The following is a 22794-nucleotide window of genomic DNA, read 5'->3' on the forward strand; positions in this document are numbered from 1 at the left end:
GCTGTATTCATAGATATTCATGTATGGGATGAATGACAATTAAGCTTGAACTTAAATCAGCAATTGAAATATTCTGATTTAATGTAAAAAAGCCTTCACATAATGAATAACACATTTTATTTACTCAATTATATTTCTCTTCACAACTTAACAAAATTAGTATTATAATTCTATTCAGATTATAATTCCAAAAATGCACGCAGAAGCAATCACAGATATACTGTCAATTGAGAAGATCTTACTATACATTCCACGCAATGATGCCACTCGGAAGAGAACAAAACAACCTTTCTCTCAAATCTGGTTCTGCTTAGATAGATCGATGGAATAATAATAAATTCATGCAGAGAAGTCAACATGTGCTGGTTTTATTAATGATTGCATGGTCTTGGCTGAAGGCATTAACCTAGATTAAGAAAAATAAGTTCTACAAGAGCAATACTTACACAGTTTTTACACAGAACCGTTTAGTCAAGCTGCAATTAATTTTGGATAATGTACTGCTTCATGCCACTTATTCTGTTTACACTTAGATTCTAGATCATACCATTGAAAGCACCTGCTAAATATCTATATTATGTCTACCACAAAGAGATCTTGCATTTTTAAAATCAGCCCCTCCCTATAGCCCTTGACTTAACGTAAGCAATTTCCCCAAATACATTCCGTCATACAATTAAAGATGTCAAGAAGGAAGTCAAGACTAAATGTGATCTGCATCATAAAATAAATTCTTATAGAAGATCTGTAGAACAGTTCTTTCTTTATTTTTGAATGAAAGGTAGGAAAGTGTTCGTGCGTCATTTTCAACTATATATTGTTTCTCTCTATAAATGCCATTTAATGGTTTTAGTTCTAATAGTAAGATTTGTAACTTGTAGTTTAGTAATTAATAAGAAAAGTCAACATTATATTATTTAATGTTTTACTTTTACTATTAACATTTTTCACATTCACATAACAGCAGGTCAAGAAAGTGCTCTTGTATTTAATGATTTCTGGCACCTTCAAAGATTGTAAAATAAATAGAAGGTTGATGAAATGCCTGCCTCAAAAAAGGAATGAAATTATATTCTCAAACAAAGTGACTCCATGCAGCTTAGCCAGAATCAGATTTAATTTTTAAAAATTTTTTAAAACTTGGTGATTTTTATAACTTTTATCTTTCTCCAGAAGAACCTGGAAGGCCACTTACAAATTTTTCATCCCTGGAAGTAGGATACCATTGGTACTTTTTACTTTTCATGCCTTGGTACAACTGAACAACTAGGTGATGTAACTCTGGGACGTTTGGTTGGGTATGAAATCAATTAAACTGCTTGGCTTCCAGAAAATGGCAGCAGATGAAGTAAACTTGCAAGCAGGCTAGAATGAGGAGAGAAACTGAGGAAACCAAATAACTGTACAACTAAAGTTAAAGAATGTGTTCATAATTTTCATTGACCTAAAACACAGGAGAATTAAATATATTATACATATTCTATCTGAAAAGCAATTTCAATTTATTTAGAAGATTAATTACTAAATACACTTTGCTCCTTATTGTAACTTCAGGTATAGGAGATAACCTATATTGAAGGAATGCTGTGGCATATTCAACAATTAATCTGCTGGTACTTTAAAATGATCTTTTTCTTTTCTGATGGCGTCCATTGTAGAAATTGCATCTTTTTGTCCAGCGTGGTCCTGAACACTCTTCTCCCTTTAAGGAAAATGTCACGGTTTACTGCATGTCCCTTAGCTTAATTGTCAATACTAACAATTTACCTAAATTTCAGCAAGAAGTCAGCCATGGAAAATGTGGCTTTTTGCAGAAGAGGAATTGTTTGTTGGGATGGTGATAGCCTGCAATAATGAAAAACTAAAGACAAGTGACGAATACATGTACAATTAGATTGCAAACTGTCAACTCTGTCTTCCGCACCCAGAATACTGATCAGTTGTTAACAAAAGCCTGCTACAATTCTCTATGCAAAAACAGAAACTAGCCACATATTGCACAATTATGGTAAAACCGGTCAGCTTTGCCCTGGGAGAGAGAGAGAGTAGTTGGTGGGGAAGAAGATAGAGGAAAGAAAGGCAGAAGCGAAGTGCAGAAGCAGAAGGGAGAGCACAGAAACAGGAAGGAGGAATGCAGGGACTTAACGAAAGTGGGCTAAGAGAAACAAAGTAAGATTGAGGTGAAAATAGGAATGGGAAATGTGATGGTATTGGGCTCACCGTCACAAAGCCCTAAATTCAAATGAAAATTTTAAGCCTTTTCCAATATCTATGTGTACCCTTACTAGATAGGGAAGTTATACTGAATAAACCTATTCTTCAGTAAGACTATCTTAATTCCCTGTCTAGTCTCTGCAACGGAGTATTTGAGTGGTGGGTTCCCCCTCCCCACCAAGGAGGAAATACTTCTAGCTAGCGAACTATTTCTTTGATGCTACATTTTTAAATTTAGACAATTTAAAATAATTTGTAAAACATATTCAAAACTCAGGGATTTTTGATTTATAAAAATTCCCAAATTACAAAAGATTTATAAAAAGTACAAAAGATTTCCAAACACAGCTAAAATTCTTATGAACTAAGGGAACATGTCAATGAGTTGTAGACAAATGAGTCACCCGATGCAGAACCTGAAGATAAGGAATGAATTCTAGTTCACCTTTCTGTTACCCCATCTTTCTGTCATTTTCCTTGTCATTTCTAACAATCCCCAAAGCTTTCTAACATTTATACTGTTTTGCTACTAGTTGACATTTACTTGCATGTAATGTTTTCAGATACTTTTGCTGGGGCAAAGTAATTCACACAGATGGTCTAAAAGTTTCTGAGGACAGAGATCCCAGGCACCCAAAATTAAGGTTGTGAGGGCTGACTCTGAGTACACAAATATCACAACTGTTGGTTAATTAAATATACCTGTGGCCTTGCTTGGTGTGCTAAATGACACCATCAATCTGTCTGTAAACTTCCTCGAACTAAATAAATTAGTCAGTGTTGTCAGGTTTGGTGCAGGCCAATTAACATAACCCCATTGACCTATGTTTGGCTGATGAAGAAGAGAAGATCTCCTGGTCACTTCACATTGCAAACCACCTCTGCTGAGGGCCTGAACTTTGCTGTGGGCCAGCAGTCTGAGCTCTGTAGACAGCGCTGTTTGTCTGCAAAGCTGTCCTTAGAACTTCTGACTGATTATTCTTGCAATTTACATTAAGAGCAGAAGACTGTTTTCTGTTTACAAGAAGAAGCAGAGCAAGGAATATTAGTTAGAAGTTTAACTTTGTCACAGACAACTCTGATCCTTTATAAAGGTCACGCTACTATGCCAGAAAGCTGAGGTTAGTAAAAACCTCTCGGACGCTGGAAAGTGAATGCTTATCACAGGAGGAGGCGAGAGGCAAGGAAGGGACAGGGTTAGGAGAAGCGTCAAGCGTCAAATGAAGAATGTACCTAGGCATGTGCATATTAAATTAACGTTGCAGAGCTTGATCTCCAATTGTCTTGGATCTCTTAACCTTTGGACCATGGACTTTGTCAATACTCAGTGATAGCTGATGTGCAAAGGACACCCCACATTAAAAATGTATCCCTTCGAGGAAACATGTCATCCTTGAAGCTGAGGGAGATCCTCTAACAATTCGTAGGCAAGCCAGGCAGCTTGCAATCTGTTGATTAAAATAATCCTGTAAGTCTTGGGGAGTTTGTTGCTTGGGGTTTGACTGAGTTTTTAAATAGTACATAGAGAGGGGAAAAAGTTAGCATTTCAGATTGAAGACTCATTTTCAGTCCTGACGACCAGAAATGCTAACTTTCTATAGGTACTCCCGAGTGCTTCTCGATTTCAAGCATCTGCCACTTGATTATTTTCCTGCAGCTTCTTATAACATCAATCCAAATACAACTGGTTTACTTGACCGTTCTTACTTGTTAGCTAATCCTCATCATCTCAATCTCATGAGTATGGCTACTCTCATACCATTTTATGAAATTTTTGTACCTACATTTAGTTACAATCACAAAAAACTTGCAGCACATTACAATTTTCTGACATATTGTTACCATATCCATAATAAGTGATTCTACTATTTTTCTTATCACTGATGTCAGGATAATTAGCTAGTTTCCCCTTTATCTATTCCCTTTCATTACATGAATAGTGAAATTAAATTTTGAATCTCTGTAGACAGTTCTAAAATTTGGGGAATTTTGCAAGTTCAAATTCAAAACTTTAACTACAGAGACAACTGAAATCTTCAAAGGTAGTCATGGGATCTAGACTTCCCTCGTGCTATTTCTTAATCAATATTAATTTCCCCAAGTTCTTAGAACTCATGAAACCATTGGTTTCCTGTTATTTTTACACTATTATTAAATAACGATCATTGGGGTGTTATTGAGATCTACTCATTTGAGGTGCATCTTCTACTTCAGCACTTCATACCTCTGTGATAATATTTAACAAAAAATTATTTATATTTATAGAACATCCATTCATTAAAACAAGCTTAATAATACATTATTAATAAAAAGACTGATTTTTCCTAACTTGGCAATAATTATATTCTGTGGAAAGGGATGCAAGGATATTTGAGATTCTTAAAGTGGATTTTGCCATACCTGACTCTCATGAATGGGTTATAACTAAATTCCTCTCCGACGGTGGAAGGGATGGTAGGATTTCCAAGGTTATAGTGTTCCTAAAATAGATTAAAGATCAAAGTTTAAAATGAAAATTTATGAAACACTGGGTACGAGTTTCCTTTGCATTATAGCTTAATACATAACATTTAACATATGACTACAGACCTAGGAGAAATCTGAAGTCTAGCCTCAGAGAATTGGTTCTGAAGATTCACAGAAGGCAAGGACAAAAGAAATAACCTTCAAACTACTTAATCCACACGTTTTCTTGACTTTTGTTTATTATCAGATGCAAATGGCACCAGGCCTGTCTTTAACTATTTTCCTCAAATTAGAAGAGTGCTAGAAGAGAAGGCTGTGGACTGACATGTTAGAACAGGAAAGGCCATCAACCATTTGAAATGGTTGTTAACTAGTGCTTTTTCTAGCAACAGATGGACAAGAAAAAAAAAATTAAGGTGTGTATGAAGTTATAACATTAACATTTTGTTTTTGAATGAAACTCACTTAATTAACCATATTGTAACAACATATCACTAACATGGCTGTTTTTTTTTTTAAATATTGTGATTTGATCCTCAATGATGCAGATTCAAGAAGTAGTGAGTCATGTAGATGTTTTGACTTGATCTGTTACTGTGAATCATTTGAACTTGCAGACATCACAGCCCCTGTTGTAATTAATGGACATCGCAGAAAGCCTATCCAAATATATATGTAGCATCGGGCTCAATACATGTCAGGTATTTGAACCTGTTAAGCCACCAGTGGACCAGCAAGTTCATAAGATGAAGCAAATTGCTCAACTATTGGAACTGGAATTGGAAGCAGCAATCCTACCAACACACACAAAATGCTGAAGGAACAGCAGGTCAGGCAGCATCAATGGCAATGAATAAACACCTGATGTTCTGGGCCAAGACCCTTCATCAGGCAATCCTACCTTAGCCCAAGCTAATTTTCGTTTGATCACTTCATTGTTTGGTTCAACATGTCGCGCAAATTTAAGATTGTTGATTGTATACTCGTGCCCACAGAATACCCTCTGAAAATAAAATAAAGTCACTTCAACACCTCAAGCAAAAACAACATTTCAAACACAGTCATCCAACTAATTAATGACAGCTACAGAAAGCCACGAGAAAGGAACTGGTATGTTATTGCACCCATTAATTGGAATTTTTTTTTAAACATTTGTGGCATCACCCCTTCCTTAGCAATATTCTTGACAATTATTGCAACTTTGAATTTGTTATGCTATGTTATGCGTGATAAGATACTTGAGGCCCACATCAGAGTCTCAGGCTGGTTCTTCACTTGTAGGATTGACGGGGCTTTGAGCATCAGACGAGATGTTAAAGGAAGGGCAGGCTGAATTTCTCAGTGAAACAAGGTCATATGGATAACCAGATGCCATCAAAGATCAACAGAAGGTGAGGTATCACACAGGCTAACATTTTCTTCCTCACTCCGCTTCTTCCTAAAATAAACATTAACTAGATCAGTTCCCATTTGTGAAACCCAACGAAATAGCATATAAAGCAATGATTCCACCTAAAGATTAAGAAGTGAATGATCTGAAACAACAAAAAAATGATGAGGTGCTAGATAAATACAGTTCTGTTTCTGAAAGTCCCACTTAAACATTTTCACTTTTGTGTAAAAGTAACAAAGTACCACATATTAAAGCAGTGCCACGTGAAGGCTAGCTCCAGATCCTCATGTGGCCTCCAGACTTGAATGTCCTGTTTTAAATGATGCTCAAGGTGCTGCATGTGGTGGAACAGAGCTTGAACACAAATATATGCACAAAGAATTGATGTCCACAGTCTTGCCATTGAAGAAAAATCGAGAAAGTAAGAGTCCAGTTTGGGGATGGGAGACGTGTGTTATTGTTGACAGATGATTAGGATGGGATAACCAGGATGGTGATGAGGTGCATCCAACAACAGAAATGATCTGAAGGAGGTGAAAATAAGATGAACAAAATAATCTGTTTGGAGAGATAATCTGAAAAGTTGGAGAGGATGGGTGTTGATCAGTGATGGCGATCAACCAGGATCACAGATGGTGGAGATTTTGTTTTAGGGAAAGAGGAAAAAGGGGCAGGGTGACAGGCAGGCAGAACATCAGCAACAACATTAGAGGTTGGAACATGGGAGTGAAGTGCATTTGATACTAACAAAGAAAGGACTTGCCTGGAAGCTTGAAGTTGCCGCCAATCCCTGGGCAACTACTCACCTAAAATCCAGTCATTGAGGCATCTTTCAGTTGAGACCCATTTCAAATGGCAAGGCCTTTGACACTCAAGAACTTAAGACCACACCATAACTTTCTGTAAGCCAACTCAGTTATTGTTTGCATTTGGCCATTTTGTTTTAGTACATTTGAAGAGAAATCCTTGCATAGTGCCTAACACAATCTGCAGCTGAATATTTGGGTCACAATTTCTTAAATTACAAGAAATGGTAATTTAGAAAGGGTCAAAATAAACTGTCTTGTTGCTTCTAATAGATGATTACAAGTGAAAAAGACAAGTTTTATTCCAACATTTGGATGTAAAAAAAATAAATTCTTTTTAACTCTCTATTTTAGAAACTGAATATTTTAAATATGCATCTTGCAACTGTAATGGCAAATAGTTTTATAAACTCACTTTCAATACTGAAACTTCTTGAAAGTTAGGGAATACACAACCTAACTTTGTTGCATTTTTCTGAAAACAGATCTTCAAACCAAAACTATAGAAATCTGAATGCAATATTTCATTCTCACAAAATTTAAAAGAAAATGAAGAAAACCTCATTTAGTGGAACTCAGAATTAGTGGCTAATTGAATAATACACCACTCACCGTCCGCACTTTGACAAGCCAAACTGTACAGTGTTTCTTACCTGGGGAGAAATATCTCCACTTCAGAAATGTCTCAATATTAACACTAACAAGGACACAAAGAGGGAATATGTGGAGAACATCTTAAGAAAAATATTTTGTAATTGACTTGTGGAGAATTGTCTAGATATCCAGTTTAGTTTCTCAAAGTTTAATTACTGATACTACATAAAGAATGAAAGTAAAACCGTATTAGAGAATATTGCGGAAGCAGTTCACTCAAGCAGAGAAGGCAAGACTGCAAAGGGTTAAAGAAAGGGAACAATGTACTAGAGGGAACAATGTAACGGAAGATGCGCAGGTCCAGATACCCGGAGTGCTCATGTACTGAGATGGAAATGAGGAGCTGGGCTGGAGGTTACAGGGGATGATCTGAAAGAGGTTATTTAAATCCGTCCTAGTTGTGATGAATGCAAGGTGAGAGTTTCATGCCCTCATCACAACTGAAGGGAGAACTGACAACTTTTTCCAGCTGGGAAATAACAGCCGTGGAAACTGCCTATGGGAACTAACAGTGATGCTGCATTTACGGAATATCTAATCCAGGCGGAATGCACAGCTGGGGTTACTTATGGAGGGGGTGCCAAAGCTTCGCAGGCTTGACACTGTCAATACTGAGCTGGAGAAGATCAAATCACAGGTGTCAGATACCTAGAAGTAGGAGTTCCACTGGGTAGGGGGAATAGTAAGTTATGTTGACCAAAGAACAGTCTTGCAGAACTCAGCATCTATCGAAACCCTCAAAAAGAGGCCTCATGGTGTGTGGCTGACATAAAGGAACTGAACTCCAGAGAGCAGCTCAGGTTCCCCACAGTAGATGGGGCAATGGTCAGAACATATGGGCACCAAGAGATAGAGAGTTTTAAAAAATTACGTGTTAATGGAAGTACTTTTTGCACAAATATAACAACAGAAAAAACAGATGGCACAAAACTATGAAAGATAAGTCTGAAATTAACTGTTAGTTTTAACTGACGGTTTCTCTGATGACTACACTTGAGGGAAGTGCACCCAGCTTCAGCGCCTGACCAACCGGGTCAAGGAGTTGGAGCTGAAATTGGATGTACTCGGATCATTCAGGAGGCTGAAGGTATAATAGATGAGACTTCTGAAGAGGTGGTCAAACCCAGAGTATGGACTGTTGGGTAGATGGGTGACCACTAGAAGTGGCAAGGGGATTAAGTAGTCAGTGCAGGGATCTGCTGTGGCCGTTCCCCTCGGCAGCAAGAATACCCCTTTGGATACTGTTGGGGGATATTACCCATCAGATCATGGGAACAGTGGCCTGGCTGGTGGAACTGTAGCCAGCTCTGGGGCTCAACAGGGAAGGATAAAGTCAGGACTCAATATTTAGAGGGACAGAAAGGAGATTCTGTGGCTGCAAAAGAGACACCAGGATGGAATGCTGCTTCCCAGGGCAGCTGCAGAATATTCTTAAGTGGGAGGGTGAATAGTCAGAGGTCATGGTGCATACTGGCACCACGACATAGACAGAAAAGAGGAAGGTGTCCAATGGAATGAGTATATAGTGTTAGGAAAGAGGCTGAAGAGAAAGACCTCAAGGTAGTAATCTCTGCATTACTCCCTGTGCCACATGCTAGTGCAGGTAGGAACAGGGTGATAGCACAGATGAATGAGTGGCTGAGGAGATGGTGCAGGGGACAGGGTTTCAAATTCTTGGATGACTGGAAGCGTTTCTGGGGAAGGGGTGACCTGTACAAGAGGGATGGGTTGCAGCTGAACTGGAGGGGAGCCAACATCCTGGCCAGGAGGTTTGCTGATGCTACGCGGGAGAGTTTAAACTAGTTTTGCAGGAGGCTGGGAACTGGAGCCCCAGGTCAGTAAGGGAAGGATCGGACCAGAAGGTAGAAGTCAGAGCAAGTATTGAAAGGCAAAATCAAAATAACAGGTACAGTATAAGAAATGGGTCGGATGGTTGGAAATGTGTATATTTTAATGCTATGAGAATTATGGGTATGGGTGATGAACTTACACCCTGGACCAGCACGTGAAACTACGATGTTGTGGCCATTACTGAAGCTTGGTTGACAGACAGACAGGAATGGGTGATTAATGTACCAGGTTTTGGAAGTTTTTGAAAAGATAGAGGAAGTGGTAAAGGGGTTGGGGGGGGGGGGGGGGGGAAGTTGCACTACTAATCAGGGACAACATCACAGCTGCACTCAGGGGAGACATAATGGAGGGTCAGACACCGAGTCCATTTGAATGTAACTCAGGAATAGGACGGGTGCAATCACACTGATGGGATTGTACGACAGACCTTCTAATAGCCACCGGGACACTGAGAAACAGAAATGTAATCAGATTAAGGAAATGTGTAAAAATAACAGGGTTGTTGTCATGGGGTATTTCAACTTGCCCATTTTAAACTGATACTTTCTTAGTGTAAGGGGTTTAAAATGGGGCAGAATTTGTTAAGCTTATTTAGGAAGTTTTCTTAAATCAATATGTGGATGGTCCAACGAGAGGAAGGGTTGTGCTGTTGAGTAATGAGCCTGGCCAGTTGACTGACATTTCAATAGGTGAACAGTGACCACAACTCCTTAGCTTCCAGGATAGCTATAGATGAGAATAGGTATGGTCCATGTGGCAGAGTTTTAAATTGGAGTCGGGCAAATTATGTGAGCATTAGGCAGGAACCAAGAAGAGTTAATTGGGAACACCTTTCCTCTGGCAAGTCCACACCAGATGTGTGGAGGGTGTTTACAGGTGCAGAGTACAGGAAAGGTATGTTGCTGTTAGAAGGACAGACAGGGATGGAAAGATAAGAGAACCTTGAATATCCAGAGAGGTGATGAATTTAGTCAAGTAGTGAAAGGAAAAGTATGTAAAGCTTCAGAAGTTACAATCGCACAAAGCACACAAGTATAAAGAATCCAGAAAAGAATTAAAGGAGGGAATTGGGGCCATGAACAGTCCTTGGCAGGCAGGATTAAGGTGAATCGCAAGGATTTCTACACATACGTCAAGGCTAAGAGGAAAGTGGGGATTATTATTTGAATACTTTGCTTCAGTACTTACCATGGAAAAGGATAAAAAGGATATGGAGGACCAGGAGATCAGTCCTGAGCGTATAAATACGCTAGGGCATTTAGAGGTCAAAGAGGAGGAAGCGCTAGGCCGCCTTAACACAATTAAGGTAGATAAGTCCCTAGGGCCTGATGCGATCTACCCCCCCCCCCCCCCGGTTATTAAATGAGGCAAGAGATGAGATTGCTGGGCCCTAGATTAGTATTTTTGTGCACTCTCTAGCCACTGGCTATGTCTCAAGAGGACTGTCGAGTGCCTAATGTACTATCTCTATTTAAGAAGGGATCAAGGGAAAATCCTGGAGACTATAGACTGATGAGTCTCATGTCAGTTGTCAGGAAATTGCTGAAAAGAATTCTTAGGGATAGGATGTATGAGCATTTGGAAACCCATGGTCTAATTAGGTAGAGCCAGCATGGCAGGTTGTGCCTTATCAACTCGGTTTTTCTTTTGACAAGGTGATGAGAAGGATTGATGAGGATGATGTCTACATGGATCTTGGTAAGATGTTTGACAAAGTCCCTCCTGAGGTCCACAACAAATTGGCTGTTTGGATTCAGAACTGTCTTGCACATAGAAAACAGAGTAGCGGTCAAAGGTATTTGCTGTTTGTGATGTATATAAATGACCTGGATGAAAATGTAGATGTGTGGGTTAATAAATTTGCGTATGGTACCAAGATAGTGTAGAAGACGGGCAAAGAATACAGCACGATACAAACCAGTTACAGATATAGGCAGAGAATTGGCAGATAGAGTTTAACACAGATAAATGCGAGGTGTTACACCTTGGTAGGACAGATACAAGGAGACAGTCCACTGTAAAGGACAAGATCCTTAACAGTGTTGCTGAGCAGAGAGATCTTCGGATCCAAGTTCATAGCTCCTTGAAAGTGGCTCCACAGGTCAATAAGGTAGTTAGGGTGGCTTATGGAATGCTTGCTCTTATTAGTTGAGGCATTCAGTTTAAAAGTCTGGAGGTTACATTGTACCTTTATAAAACTCTGGTTAGGCCACATCTGGAGTATTGTGTACAGTTCTGGTTGCCCCCACTATAGGAAGGATGTTGAGGCTTTGAAGAGGATGCATAAGAGGTTTATCAGGAAGCTGCCTGGCTTAGGAGGCACGTGCTATCATAAGAGGCTGGATAAACTTGGCTTGTTTTCTCTGGAGTGGCAGACTAAGGGGAGATCTGATAGAAAATCACAAGATTATGAGAGGTGGCGATAGAGTGGACAGCGAGTTCCTGTTTCTCAGGGTTGAAATGTCTAATACTGGAGGGCAGGCACTGAAGGCGAGAGCTGGTAGGTTCAAGGGGGATGTGAGTCGTGAATGACTGGTATGTTGGTAGAGGCAAATACATTAGAAGTTTTTAAAGAGATATTTGGTTAGGAACACAGATGTAAGGAAGATGGAGGGATATGTATAAGGTGTAGGCAGGAGGGATTAGTGCTTGGGTGGTTTTGATTTGCTTTTTAGCTTGTTCTGCACAACATTGTGGGCTGAATGGCCTGCCCTGTGCTGCACTGTCCTATGCTGAGGTAAACAAAGTGTCCAATATTAACATCTTAGTACTTCAGTTTTTGAAAATTGAACCACTCACAGTTTCGGGTGGCAAGTTTCCCAGAATGTCAATTAGAGCTCGATACATCTCCTCACCAGATCCTTCAAAGAATTTGCCACAGCCACCAACAAAGAGTGTGTCACCTGTGTGTAAAACCATAACAAACCTATGAATCTGCAGACTGAACAGTGGTCTTTAAGACAGACCTGCGAAAATCATCCTTGAAATGATGCAAAAGGACACACGAGAAACCAAGATAATCAATTAAGAAAATTCAACAGGGGACACAAAAAGTTAAAAGATTTAAATAGTGGGCAATAAAGTTTGCATCACAGTTCAACTTGCATTAAGATTCCTGTATTACTAAGGTTTAAATTAGTCAAGAATGATTTCAATACTGTGTTTGAACTCGTGTTTAAATTAGTGAATGTTGATAAAGGGAATAATTATTGCAATCATAGCTTAAATCTCCTTGCCCGTGTGTGATTTGACTTTGGAGCACATTTTCACTCTCTGTGAACGCCACAATGATGCTCAGTGGATGTCCATTGCAGTTTATAGCTACTCCACTGACAAATTAAATGCTCCAGTCATGGGTGTGCAGGAGACAGAAGTATAACTGAAGCAGTCTCTTCTGTAGAGTGAAGGACAAGCCTGGATAAGCAGTGAGGAAGCCAATAAACTGAAGCCAAATATCCTGTAATTCTTCAGAATGATTTTTGTTATTTAAAACTAGAGTTCCTGGGTGCAGTAAAATCAAAATAAAAGTCACTAAATAAAGGTCCTTTTAAGATACTCTAACCTGGAAACTTTTGTGTTACCCAACAGAATTTTATTTCAAATCAGATTACCAAATACAATCTGAAATTGTGTACACATGTAAAATACTTCCAACAATAATAGCTTCCTCCTCTATAGTACTCTGCAAAAGCCTTAGATTTTTTTTTAAATATAAGTTTTGTTTTGGATGTTTATTTTTTGCCTTCTGCGTTAGTGTGTCAGTAGAAAAGAGCAAACTTTAGATATACAAACACTCATTTTTCAAAAAATTAAACGTTTTCAAAGTTTTTTACTTTGTTGAAGAAAGTAACGTATTAAGCAATAGACCACTTTTCAAATAAAAACTTGATGACTTTGTAGGGATCTAGCCCAGTGCATGATTAAACTAAGAAACAAGACGCTAATGATCAACGCCATAATGAGTTGAATGAACTAAAGTGATTAACTAAAGCACAAATGCAGAAGGACAATCAAACTAAAAGGTGAGGGTGTGGTGGATATGACAGTTTAACCTTCAAATCATCAATTCTTACACCATGGCAAGGGTGATCATAGCAACAGGACACAACGTGGTCATCCTCCATCAGTAAGGCCTCTCCCAGAAGTAGTATCACGGTAGACAGCAATTTCAAGATGTGCTCTCTGAGCTCTTCTGCAGAAGCACAAAGAAATGGGCACGGTCGAGGACCACAAGCGCAGTGGTCATCCACAGAAACTGAGTGCAGCAGACGAGAGATACATCAAACTGATATCCCTCCTAACCCTGACCAAGTCCAGCACTGCTATCAGCTCTGAACTCAGAGACCAAGTACACCCCTCTACAGTCTGGAGAGGTCTTGTCAGAAATGGTCTTCATGGAAGAGTTGTTGCCAAAAAGCCATTCCTCTCAAGTGGAAACAAAGCCAAGGGACTCACCAACACACAAAAACACAAGGACTACAATGTTGAAGAATGGCAGCAAGTGCTCTGGACAGACAAGTCGAAATCTGAAATTTTTGTCTGCAGAAGAACTGGAGAGTGCTACATGGATGCGAGTCTGCAGCCAACAGTGAGGTTCCCTGCAGAGTTGGGGCTGCATTTCTGCAACTGGAGTTGCGATCTGGTCAGAATTAACGGAATCCTCAATGCTGAGAAGTACAAGCAGATTCTCATTCATCATGCAACGTTATCAGGGCGGTGGCTGATCGGTCCCAACTTCATCCTGCAGCAGGACAATAACCCCAAACGCACGGCAAGGTCATAAAGAATTACCTTCAGCGAAAAGAAGAACAAGGAGTTCTGCAACAGATGGCATAGCCTGCACAGTGTGCTGATCTCAACATCAAGGTGGTCTGAGATTACTTGGAGAGACAGAAGCAAGCCAGACAGCCAAAGCCTGATGAAGAAGTGTGGCAAATTCTCCAAGATGCTTAAAACAGCCTACCAGATGATTTGCCTATAAAACTGCACAACAGTGTAGCTAAGAGGATTGATGCAGAAACAGGCAAAGGGTGGTCACACCAAAAATCAAGTTGATTTAGTTTTTTTTTACTGTTTACTGCTTTTTGTAGTAATTCTTAATGTTTAGAAACTTTTCCTTTCATTATATTTGAAAGCATCTTTGATTTACAGAATTTCTTATATATGCGCCTAGACTTTCGCATAGCACTACTTAACAGAATTTTATTTCAACTCAGATCACTAAATACAATCTGGAACTGTGTACTTATGTAAAATAAACTCTCCCTGGGCTTCCAGCCAGGTGCGGGTATCAATTGTAACCAATATTTCGATGACAAACTCTGCCATCTTCATCAAGGATGATGCCGGGGCAAGTCTAGTCTTTACTGTAAGTGGCAACCCTCCTTCTACCACAAGTATCTTCTGCCTGTAAACATAATGTTGCTAATGCTGGAACATATCATTCACAGTTGATGCATCGTTACTGGAGGAGGTGGTGCTGAAGAGTACTACTGATTGAACACATTGAACTCTTAATTTTATACAAGTGATTCGGACTAGTAATAAATATCTCCAAAATCCTTGATACTCTGCAACTCATGTATTAAGTCTGCTTATAAATTTCAGAAAATACATTAGTAAGTCATGGAAATTCTGTCATACTGTGCTCAGAATGGGATGCTGAATAACATCTGGAGTCTCTTCAAGTTCAAGTTTACTGTCATTCAATAGTATACATATATACCGCCGAACGAAACCCCATTTCACCTTGTCATAGCCCTTGCACTTTACTACATGCTATTCAAGAAGGCATCACCTACCAACGTCCCCACTGACTATTCAAGCAGCAACTGTCCAGCAGGAGATACAGAAGTCTTAAGTCTCACACCACCAGGTTCAAGAACGATAAACTTGACTTTGATTTGTCTGATTGCAATTTCTCTGCAACTGTGTCACAATATTCTGCATTGTTTTATTTCTCATACCTCAAGGTGCATATGGCACAGTCTTCCTCTGAATGGCACCCAAAACAAAAAGTTTTTCACTGCATCACATGTGATAATAATAAACCAGTGCCAAGTGGGCTGCCCCCAGGAGAATGTGATCTACATATGGCCAAGCCAGTACTCAAATTACAACCAGGATAAGCAGCCAGTTTACAAGCATTGTGCTCAGTCTCCTCAGCCGTCACCGGCACTGCCCACCTCCACCCGCAGAACAATTACTGACACTCTTCCAAATCACTGCTGCTACCTGTGATTGCTACTTCTGACGACACCTCACTGCTGAAAGGCAACACAAATTAACCACCCTGATTGCTGTTTCTAATCCTCTTCTGGTAATCAATATAACCAGTACCTCAACAGTTCCAATCCTAGCCATGAACTTGCCAACCATCTCCAATCTCAAATTCAGATTCCCATTTCTAGCTGGCTCTCTTTCAGATTTACCCAAACTGATACTGAGGTCTTCCTGATTGCAATCTCACCACCTTATTATATATTGCTTCCATTTGGTCCATATAAATGTTGTCCCGGACACCACAGACAAGGTGTCCTTGAATTTACTAACCAGGGATTGAATTTACTCTTGGTGCTACAGCTCCCATCATCAGAACAATTCCAAGTCTGTGTGCCTCCTTTTGAAAAATTAAATGCTCCATTAATTTGGATTAGCAGTTTCGAATTTCACTACACCTTTTTTTTTTAAAAAAGACACAGTGGTAAACAATCAAACTGAAAAATGTTTTCACTCAGATTTAATCTAGCAGATACAAAAATCTTAATGTTATCAGGTCTGATGGAAAAACACTGATTTGAACATCAGATGTTGCTGGATTGGTAGTTATCAAAGACCCAAGGTCACAATCAGAATCAAGTTTATTATTACTGGCACGTGTCGAGACATTTGTTAACTTAACAGCAGCAGTTCAACGCAATACGTAATATAGAAGAAAATAAGTAAATCAATTACAGCATACATCTATCGAACAGACTAAAAATCATGCAAAAACAGAATATATTAAAGTGAAGCAGTGCTCATGGGTTCAATGTACATTTAGGAATCAGACAACAGGAGAAGAAGCTGTTCTACTGAATTGTTGAGTGTGAGCCTTCAGGCTTCTGTACTTCCTACCTGACGGTAACAGTGAAAAAAGGGCATGCACTGGGTACTGGAGGTCCTTAATAATGGATGCTGCCTTTCTGAGACACCACTCCATGAAGATGTCCTGGGTACTTTGTAGGCTAGTACCCAAGATGGAGCCGACTAAATTTATGACCCTCTGCAGCTTCTTTCGGTCCTGTGCAGTAGGTCCTGCATACCAGACAGTGATGCAACCTGTCAGAAGTGATCTACTGTCCAGTGTAGGTCAGAGTGAGTGGGTAGGATACTAAATCTCAGGTAGGTTTAAAGGATTCAATGGCACTATTCTGAGGAGGAGCATGGGAGTTATTTCCTACAGTAAGATGAGTAATGATGTGAATGGTGGCAGAGAGTTAGCAGTTGACTCAAGGAGACTCAATGTCTAAGGACATTCCCTTCCCCAGTGACGGTGGGGCTCCAGCATTTGTATGTCAAAGACTAGGTGTCCTTGTACATTAGTCATTGAAAGTAAATATGCAGGTACACCAGGCAGTGAAGAAAGCTAATGGCATGTTGGCCTTCGTAACAAGAGGGGGTTGAGTATAGGAGCAGAGAGGTCCTTTTGCAGTTGTACAGGGCCCTGGTGAGACCACACCTGGAGTACTGTGTTCAGTTTTGGTCTCCAAATTTGAGGAAGGACATTCTTGCTATTGAGGGAGTGCACAAGGTTAATTCCTGGAATGGCAGGACTGTCATATGTTGAAAGACTGGAGGGATGGGCTTGTATACACTGGAATTTAGAAGGATGAGAGGGGATCTAATTGAAAAATATAGGATTATTAAGGGATTGGACACACTAGAGGCAGGAAACTTGTTCCTGATGTTGGGGGGAGTCCAGGACCAGAGGCCACAGTTTAAGAATAAGGGGTAGGTAATTTAGAACTGAGTTGAGGAAAAACTTTTTCACCTAGAGAGTTGTGGATCTATGGAATGCTCTGCCCCAGAAGGCAATGGAGGCCAGTTCTCTGGATGCTTTCAAGAAAGAGCTAGATAGAGCTTTTAAAGATAGCGAAGTCAAGGGATATGGAGAGAAGGCAGGAACGGGGTACTGATTGTGTATGATTAGCCATGATCACATTGAATGGTGGTGCTAGCTCGAATGGCCTACTCCTGCACCTATTGTCTATTGCCTCTAAGACAGAGCAGAAGCAACTGCAATCTTTCAGCAAAGAGTGCCAAGCCGATGATCCATCTTGCTTCTTTCTGGGGAATCACTAGTCTTCAGTTCACTTCCCTCCATTACGAATGTGCTACAACTCTGAGGGGTCGAAGGGTACAGAGTCGCCCCCTCCTTTTTGAGAATCGCAAGATCGCTATTAATTCGGGTCTGGAACCCAGGAAATGAGAGAGAATCCACAAGGTTTGGAATGTGTCCTGGCCTCAGCGAAACAAAGCCACTGATAATGGCCATTGTCTCTTGGAGACGGAATTGTGTATTGAGTACTGTACTATTCATTGAAGCCCTCAGGGAATGACCAGAGTGGGCTGGTTGAGGGATTGTATCATCCCAACCTGATTGACATCTGAAACCCCGTAAGGATAAAAGAGGGTCTGGGGAACAACCCCTTTAGATGCACCAGGAGAAACGCTAGAAATCCCGTGACAAGCGTTTAATAGTGACAGCCGATGGGGGGCTCGTGTGCGTCCTTCCCTTGCCTGGGATTGGCGGCTCATCACGGAAGAACGGCTTAGCTAAAGGAGAGGCCACAAGTGAACGGCCACACCAACGAGACTCCGATGGATTGAAATCATAAAAGGAAAGCCAGCAAGTTTCTCAATATCTCTCTCTCTCCACAATCATTGCAAACCCAGCAGTCCCCAAAGGCTGCAGCCTGCATGAACTGAGTGATTTTTATATTTCCATCGGACAATACATTATCCCCTAGACAACGATAGAGTTTATTTCTTATTATTATTATACCCACACTTTTAGATTTAGCATTGACAACGTATATTATCAGTATATTTGCATTGATATTATTTTTGTGTATTTTTACCAATACTGTTAAAAATAGTACCATCAGACTTCAACGGACCTCTTTATCTTTGCTGGTAAGTGACCCAGTTACGGGGTTCGTAACACCTCAAAGAAAAAGCTGAAAGCACTGGATCCAATAAAGGTAATATAACTAGACATCAGATGTAGTATTGCAAAGATGCATCTGGATCTAGCTGTAATTTTAGATAAACTGGTATTTTACCTGAAGATCTAGAAAAGTAATAACGCATCTAGTCCACAAAAAGAATAGTTCCAATCCAGCTACCTCCCTGTCTGCTCTCAATTAACAATAAATTCATCAGTGATTTATTGGGTACTTTCTCTCCAACAACCTGCACACAATACTCAGACTGGATTCCACCAGGTCTGCTTGGCTCCAGATCTCAATACAGTTTTTGTTCAAAGAGCTGCTGATGAGAGAGTGACTTGTCTGTCCTTGATATCAAAGCAGCATTTGACACTGTTATGTCAAGGTATGCTGGTAAAATTGCAACCAAAGAATATCAAGATGCAAAGAAAATCACTCCAGTACCATGTGCAAAGGAAGCTGGTGGTGATAGATTACAACTCAGCATTCAACACCATCATCCCCTACTAATTAACAACCTGGTCTCTGTACTTCCCTCTGCAACTGGATCCTTGACTTCCTCAATGCAAGACCACTATCAGTGCAAGTCAATAATAACATTTCCTCATCACTGACAATCAACACGGGCAAACCTTAAGGATATGTGCTTAGTGCACAGCACTACTCCCTCTACAGTCATGACACCAACACAATCTACTAATCTGCCAAGGACAACACCATTGTTGGCAGAATTTCAGATGGTGAAGAGGTGGCATACAGGAGTGAGATAGATCAGCTAGTTGAATAGCAACAACACCCTTGCATTCAACATCAGCAAGAACAGGAATTGATTGTGGACTTCAGGAAGGGATGTGGAGAGAACACACACCAGGCCTCATTGAAGGGTCATCAGTGGAAAGGGCGAGTAGCTTCTAGTTCCTGGGCGTCAACATCTCCAACAAACTTCTTCAGTTGCACAGTGAAGAGTATCCCGGCTGCATGCATCACAGCCTGGTATGGAATCACCAATGCTCAAGAATGGAAAAGCCTACAAGAGGTAGATACAACACAGTCCATCACAGGAAAAGACATCCTCATCGTTGAGCAGATCTACAAGCAGCACTGCCACAAGAATGTAGCATCCATCATAAATATCCAGGTATGCTCTCTTGCTGCTGCCATTGGGAAGGTGGTACAGGAGTCCGAAGCCACACACCACTAGGTTCAGGAACAGTTACTACCTTTCACACATTAGGCTTCTGAACCAGCATGGTTCAGTTCACTCCCCTCAGCAATGAACTGATTCCACAACCTATGGACTCAACAACTACTGTTCTCGGTATTTTTTTGCATGTATAGCTTGTCTTGTGCACATTGGTTGTTTTGTCACTCTTTGTGTGCACCTTTTTGCTTGCATTTCTTTGTTTTACTGTGAATGCCTACAAGAAATCTCAGGGTAGTATATAGTGAGATCAACATACCTTGATAAAAAAAGTTACTTCGAACTTCAAGGTTCTAACCTGAGCTCAACACATTAAAGTAATGAAGAAAGCATACCAGCAGCTCTACTTCATTAGAAATTTGAGGAAATTTGGTATGTAACCAAATATTCACTAATATACCATGGAGCACATTCTGAGTAGTTGCATGGAGGCTGGGTTTTGAGATGCACACCATTGGGAGCATTTAACCAGTAGTAGGAGCTTATCCTCACTAATTTCCCTTCCCCCCCCCCCCCCCCCCACCCATGCTAAGGAACCACATAAATGAAACCTAGCAATACTTCTTAGTGTCACTAAAAGCAATTACTTGATTATTATCACATCGCACCTCTAATGGAAGTTTAATGTGAGCTAATTGGTTGTGTTTCCTATATTATGGCAGAACTATTTCTGTCAGTTGTAAAATGAGTTTTGATTTTGTGAAGATTTTATACAAATTAAAGTCTTTCTTTTTTTTTTAAATAAAAACTCAGCATGTACTACTCACTTCCAAATGTAAATCATTTTACATAAAAATCAAAGTAGTTCCATTAAGCATTCAGCTCAGACCAGAACTGTCTGTAGGTTGAAGGATAACGTAGTTACACTGGCAAGGGAGGTTCCAACTACACTCACCAGTGAATACAGCTGGTGCTTCAGTACTATTTTCTTTTGTCACATAGTAGCAGATATGTCCTGATGTATGACAGGGTGTAAAGAGGCATTCCACGTTCAAAGAGCCAACCTGAATGGTTAAGCACATTAAAAATCTTGCAGTTAGTTCAAATTTTAAACATGAATCACTGCATTGATTATTAAAAGAAGTGCTTGCATTCTCTTCAAAACAATATTGTTTTAATCACTCAATAATCAAACTATAGATGAACTTTTTAGAAAACAGGTTTAGCGCAGAGAAAATAAACTAAGGAAAGTAGAACTAGGGGAGATAGGATGCAAAATATGGCACGTAGGACAGTATATTTTTAAGCCCATGGGTACCGGTCACTTATTCACCATATCTGAAGAGCTTTTGGAAAGGCTGCTAGATGTGCCAACACCTGAACAGAGGAGGGTTGGGAGGGGGAAAACAAATAGAATTTACTGCAATCACATCTCCTGCTAATCAGATTGTCACCAAGCACTCTACAGGCCTGACCAGGTAAAGCTTGGAATTGTGCCCATTTATTAGCAGTCCCTCCAGCAAAATGAAGGATAATGGAAAAATTATTTTTTTTTTTTGAGAATGCGATTTAAAGATCATTTGAGTCCTCTTCATAACTACTACTGAATGTAATTCACAGAAGCAAATAAATTCCGTTATTACATTGTGATCCTGGCTGTGTAAAAAAAAAGCAACAGGATTAATCATTAGAGGTGCACGTGAATTTTCCTGCACCCCTTCATAGGTGTCAGTGTCTACCTGGAACTTTTTCTTATGCGATACTTTGCATGTGAGAGCTCCAATGCGGGCATCACCACCGTAGACGTGGAGGCCAGGTACTTTCTTTACCAGATCCACATTCCCTCCAGCATGGTCCCTGAAAACAAGATTATCATGAAAACCAGATGTCAATGGTAAAGGAAAATAATTTTGCCAACAGTGTAGAGTATAGTGGAAATGAGTTGAGACTGTTATAAAGGTGAGACAGCACTGGGCAAAGAGAAAGCTGACAGCTCATGAGGTTATCTCAACAATGCACCATCCTGGTGTTGGTTTACATTTACCTTCTACTGCTATCAAAAAATTCACATCCTTAGGTGGGAGACCATTGTGGATTCAGATACACAATTCTCTCTCTATTTCTTAGCAATTTAGTATCGTGTTGTGTGGCAATGCAACTGTGTGAAATCGCATTGATTCAGAACAGATCTTTTAGCTCTCCATGCACGGTGATGAGCTTCCGCTTAGCTTATCTACAAGTCCTTTGATTTTCTGTGTTTTATTGTCTGAATGTTTCTGTCCCGAATTACAACTTTGTTTTTTTCTTGCTTCTTACTAATCCAGCCTCCTTCCTATCTAGATCCAGAAGAGGAGTTGAAACAGGAAAAAGCAACGTTAGTCCAGATGATCAAATACAGGAACACCAAGACTCGTTAACAAACCAGTCCGAAGTTCACCACCGAAAGGACAAATGCTGCTTGACCCACTGAGCTCCTCTAGCAATTTGTTTTATGTTCCTGCATCTGCAGTCTCCCGTAGTCAATTTCAGTATCTTGTTCAACCCAGCTGAGCTTCAAGCTATACTATGACCAAATCATGTTACTACCACCCGAGCAACATTACTTTCTATCACTCTGTCCTCATTTCCATTGTTTATGGTACTTTAATCTCTCATGTTAGTATGGGGGATGTGGGAGAATACAAGAGCACAATGAGTATCAACATCAGGTATATTCTTCACTCCTGTGCAAAAATTTGCTTTAAAGAACTAGCTTACCAGTGGTGGTGCGTGGTGAGGACAGAGGTCAGTTTTACTCCATGTTTTTTAACTGCTTCAACTACCTAAACGAGGGAAGCAAAAACAAGATAAATCATGAGACCAAACCTTATTTGCAATGTTTGCAGCATTTGTTCCCAAAAATAAACTTCAGCGAGGTCTTCTCTAACGGGCAAAGCAAACTGAAACATTGCCCGTTAGACAAGACAGGCAGAAAGTAAGAGTATTAGTGGTTTTTACACATGGCTTTTTAAATTTACTTGAATATTTATCTTTCTTCAAATTGTTTTATTAGTTTTC

General features: G+C 40.0%; 1 protein-coding gene across 4 annotated transcripts in view; it reads right to left on the reverse strand.

Moving 5' to 3' along the window:
- Positions 1-352: 352 nt before the first annotated feature.
- Positions 353-22794, reverse strand: part of hagh (hydroxyacylglutathione hydrolase) — a 35225-nt gene continuing 12783 nt past the window's right edge. For 3 of the 4 annotated variants that reach the window (XM_059979550.1, XM_059979552.1, XM_059979553.1), the window contains exons 3-9: positions 22495-22559; positions 21477-21594; positions 20693-20801; positions 12184-12287; positions 5582-5683; positions 4615-4694; positions 353-1702 (exon numbers count right to left, since the gene is read on the reverse strand). In XM_059979550.1, the coding sequence (XP_059835533.1) occupies positions 1603-1702; positions 4615-4694; positions 5582-5683; positions 12184-12287; positions 20693-20801; positions 21477-21594; positions 22495-22559 (678 nt within the window). In that variant the 3' untranslated portion in view covers positions 353-1602. The remainder of the gene's footprint in view (positions 1703-4614; positions 4695-5581; positions 5684-12183; positions 12288-20692; positions 20802-21476; positions 21595-22494; positions 22560-22794) is intronic. The other variant, XM_059979551.1, reaches the window with a different exon arrangement.

This window comes from Hypanus sabinus, chromosome 9, assembly GCF_030144855.1.
Source record: "Hypanus sabinus isolate sHypSab1 chromosome 9, sHypSab1.hap1, whole genome shotgun sequence".
Taxonomy (NCBI): Eukaryota; Metazoa; Chordata; class Chondrichthyes; order Myliobatiformes; family Dasyatidae; genus Hypanus; species Hypanus sabinus.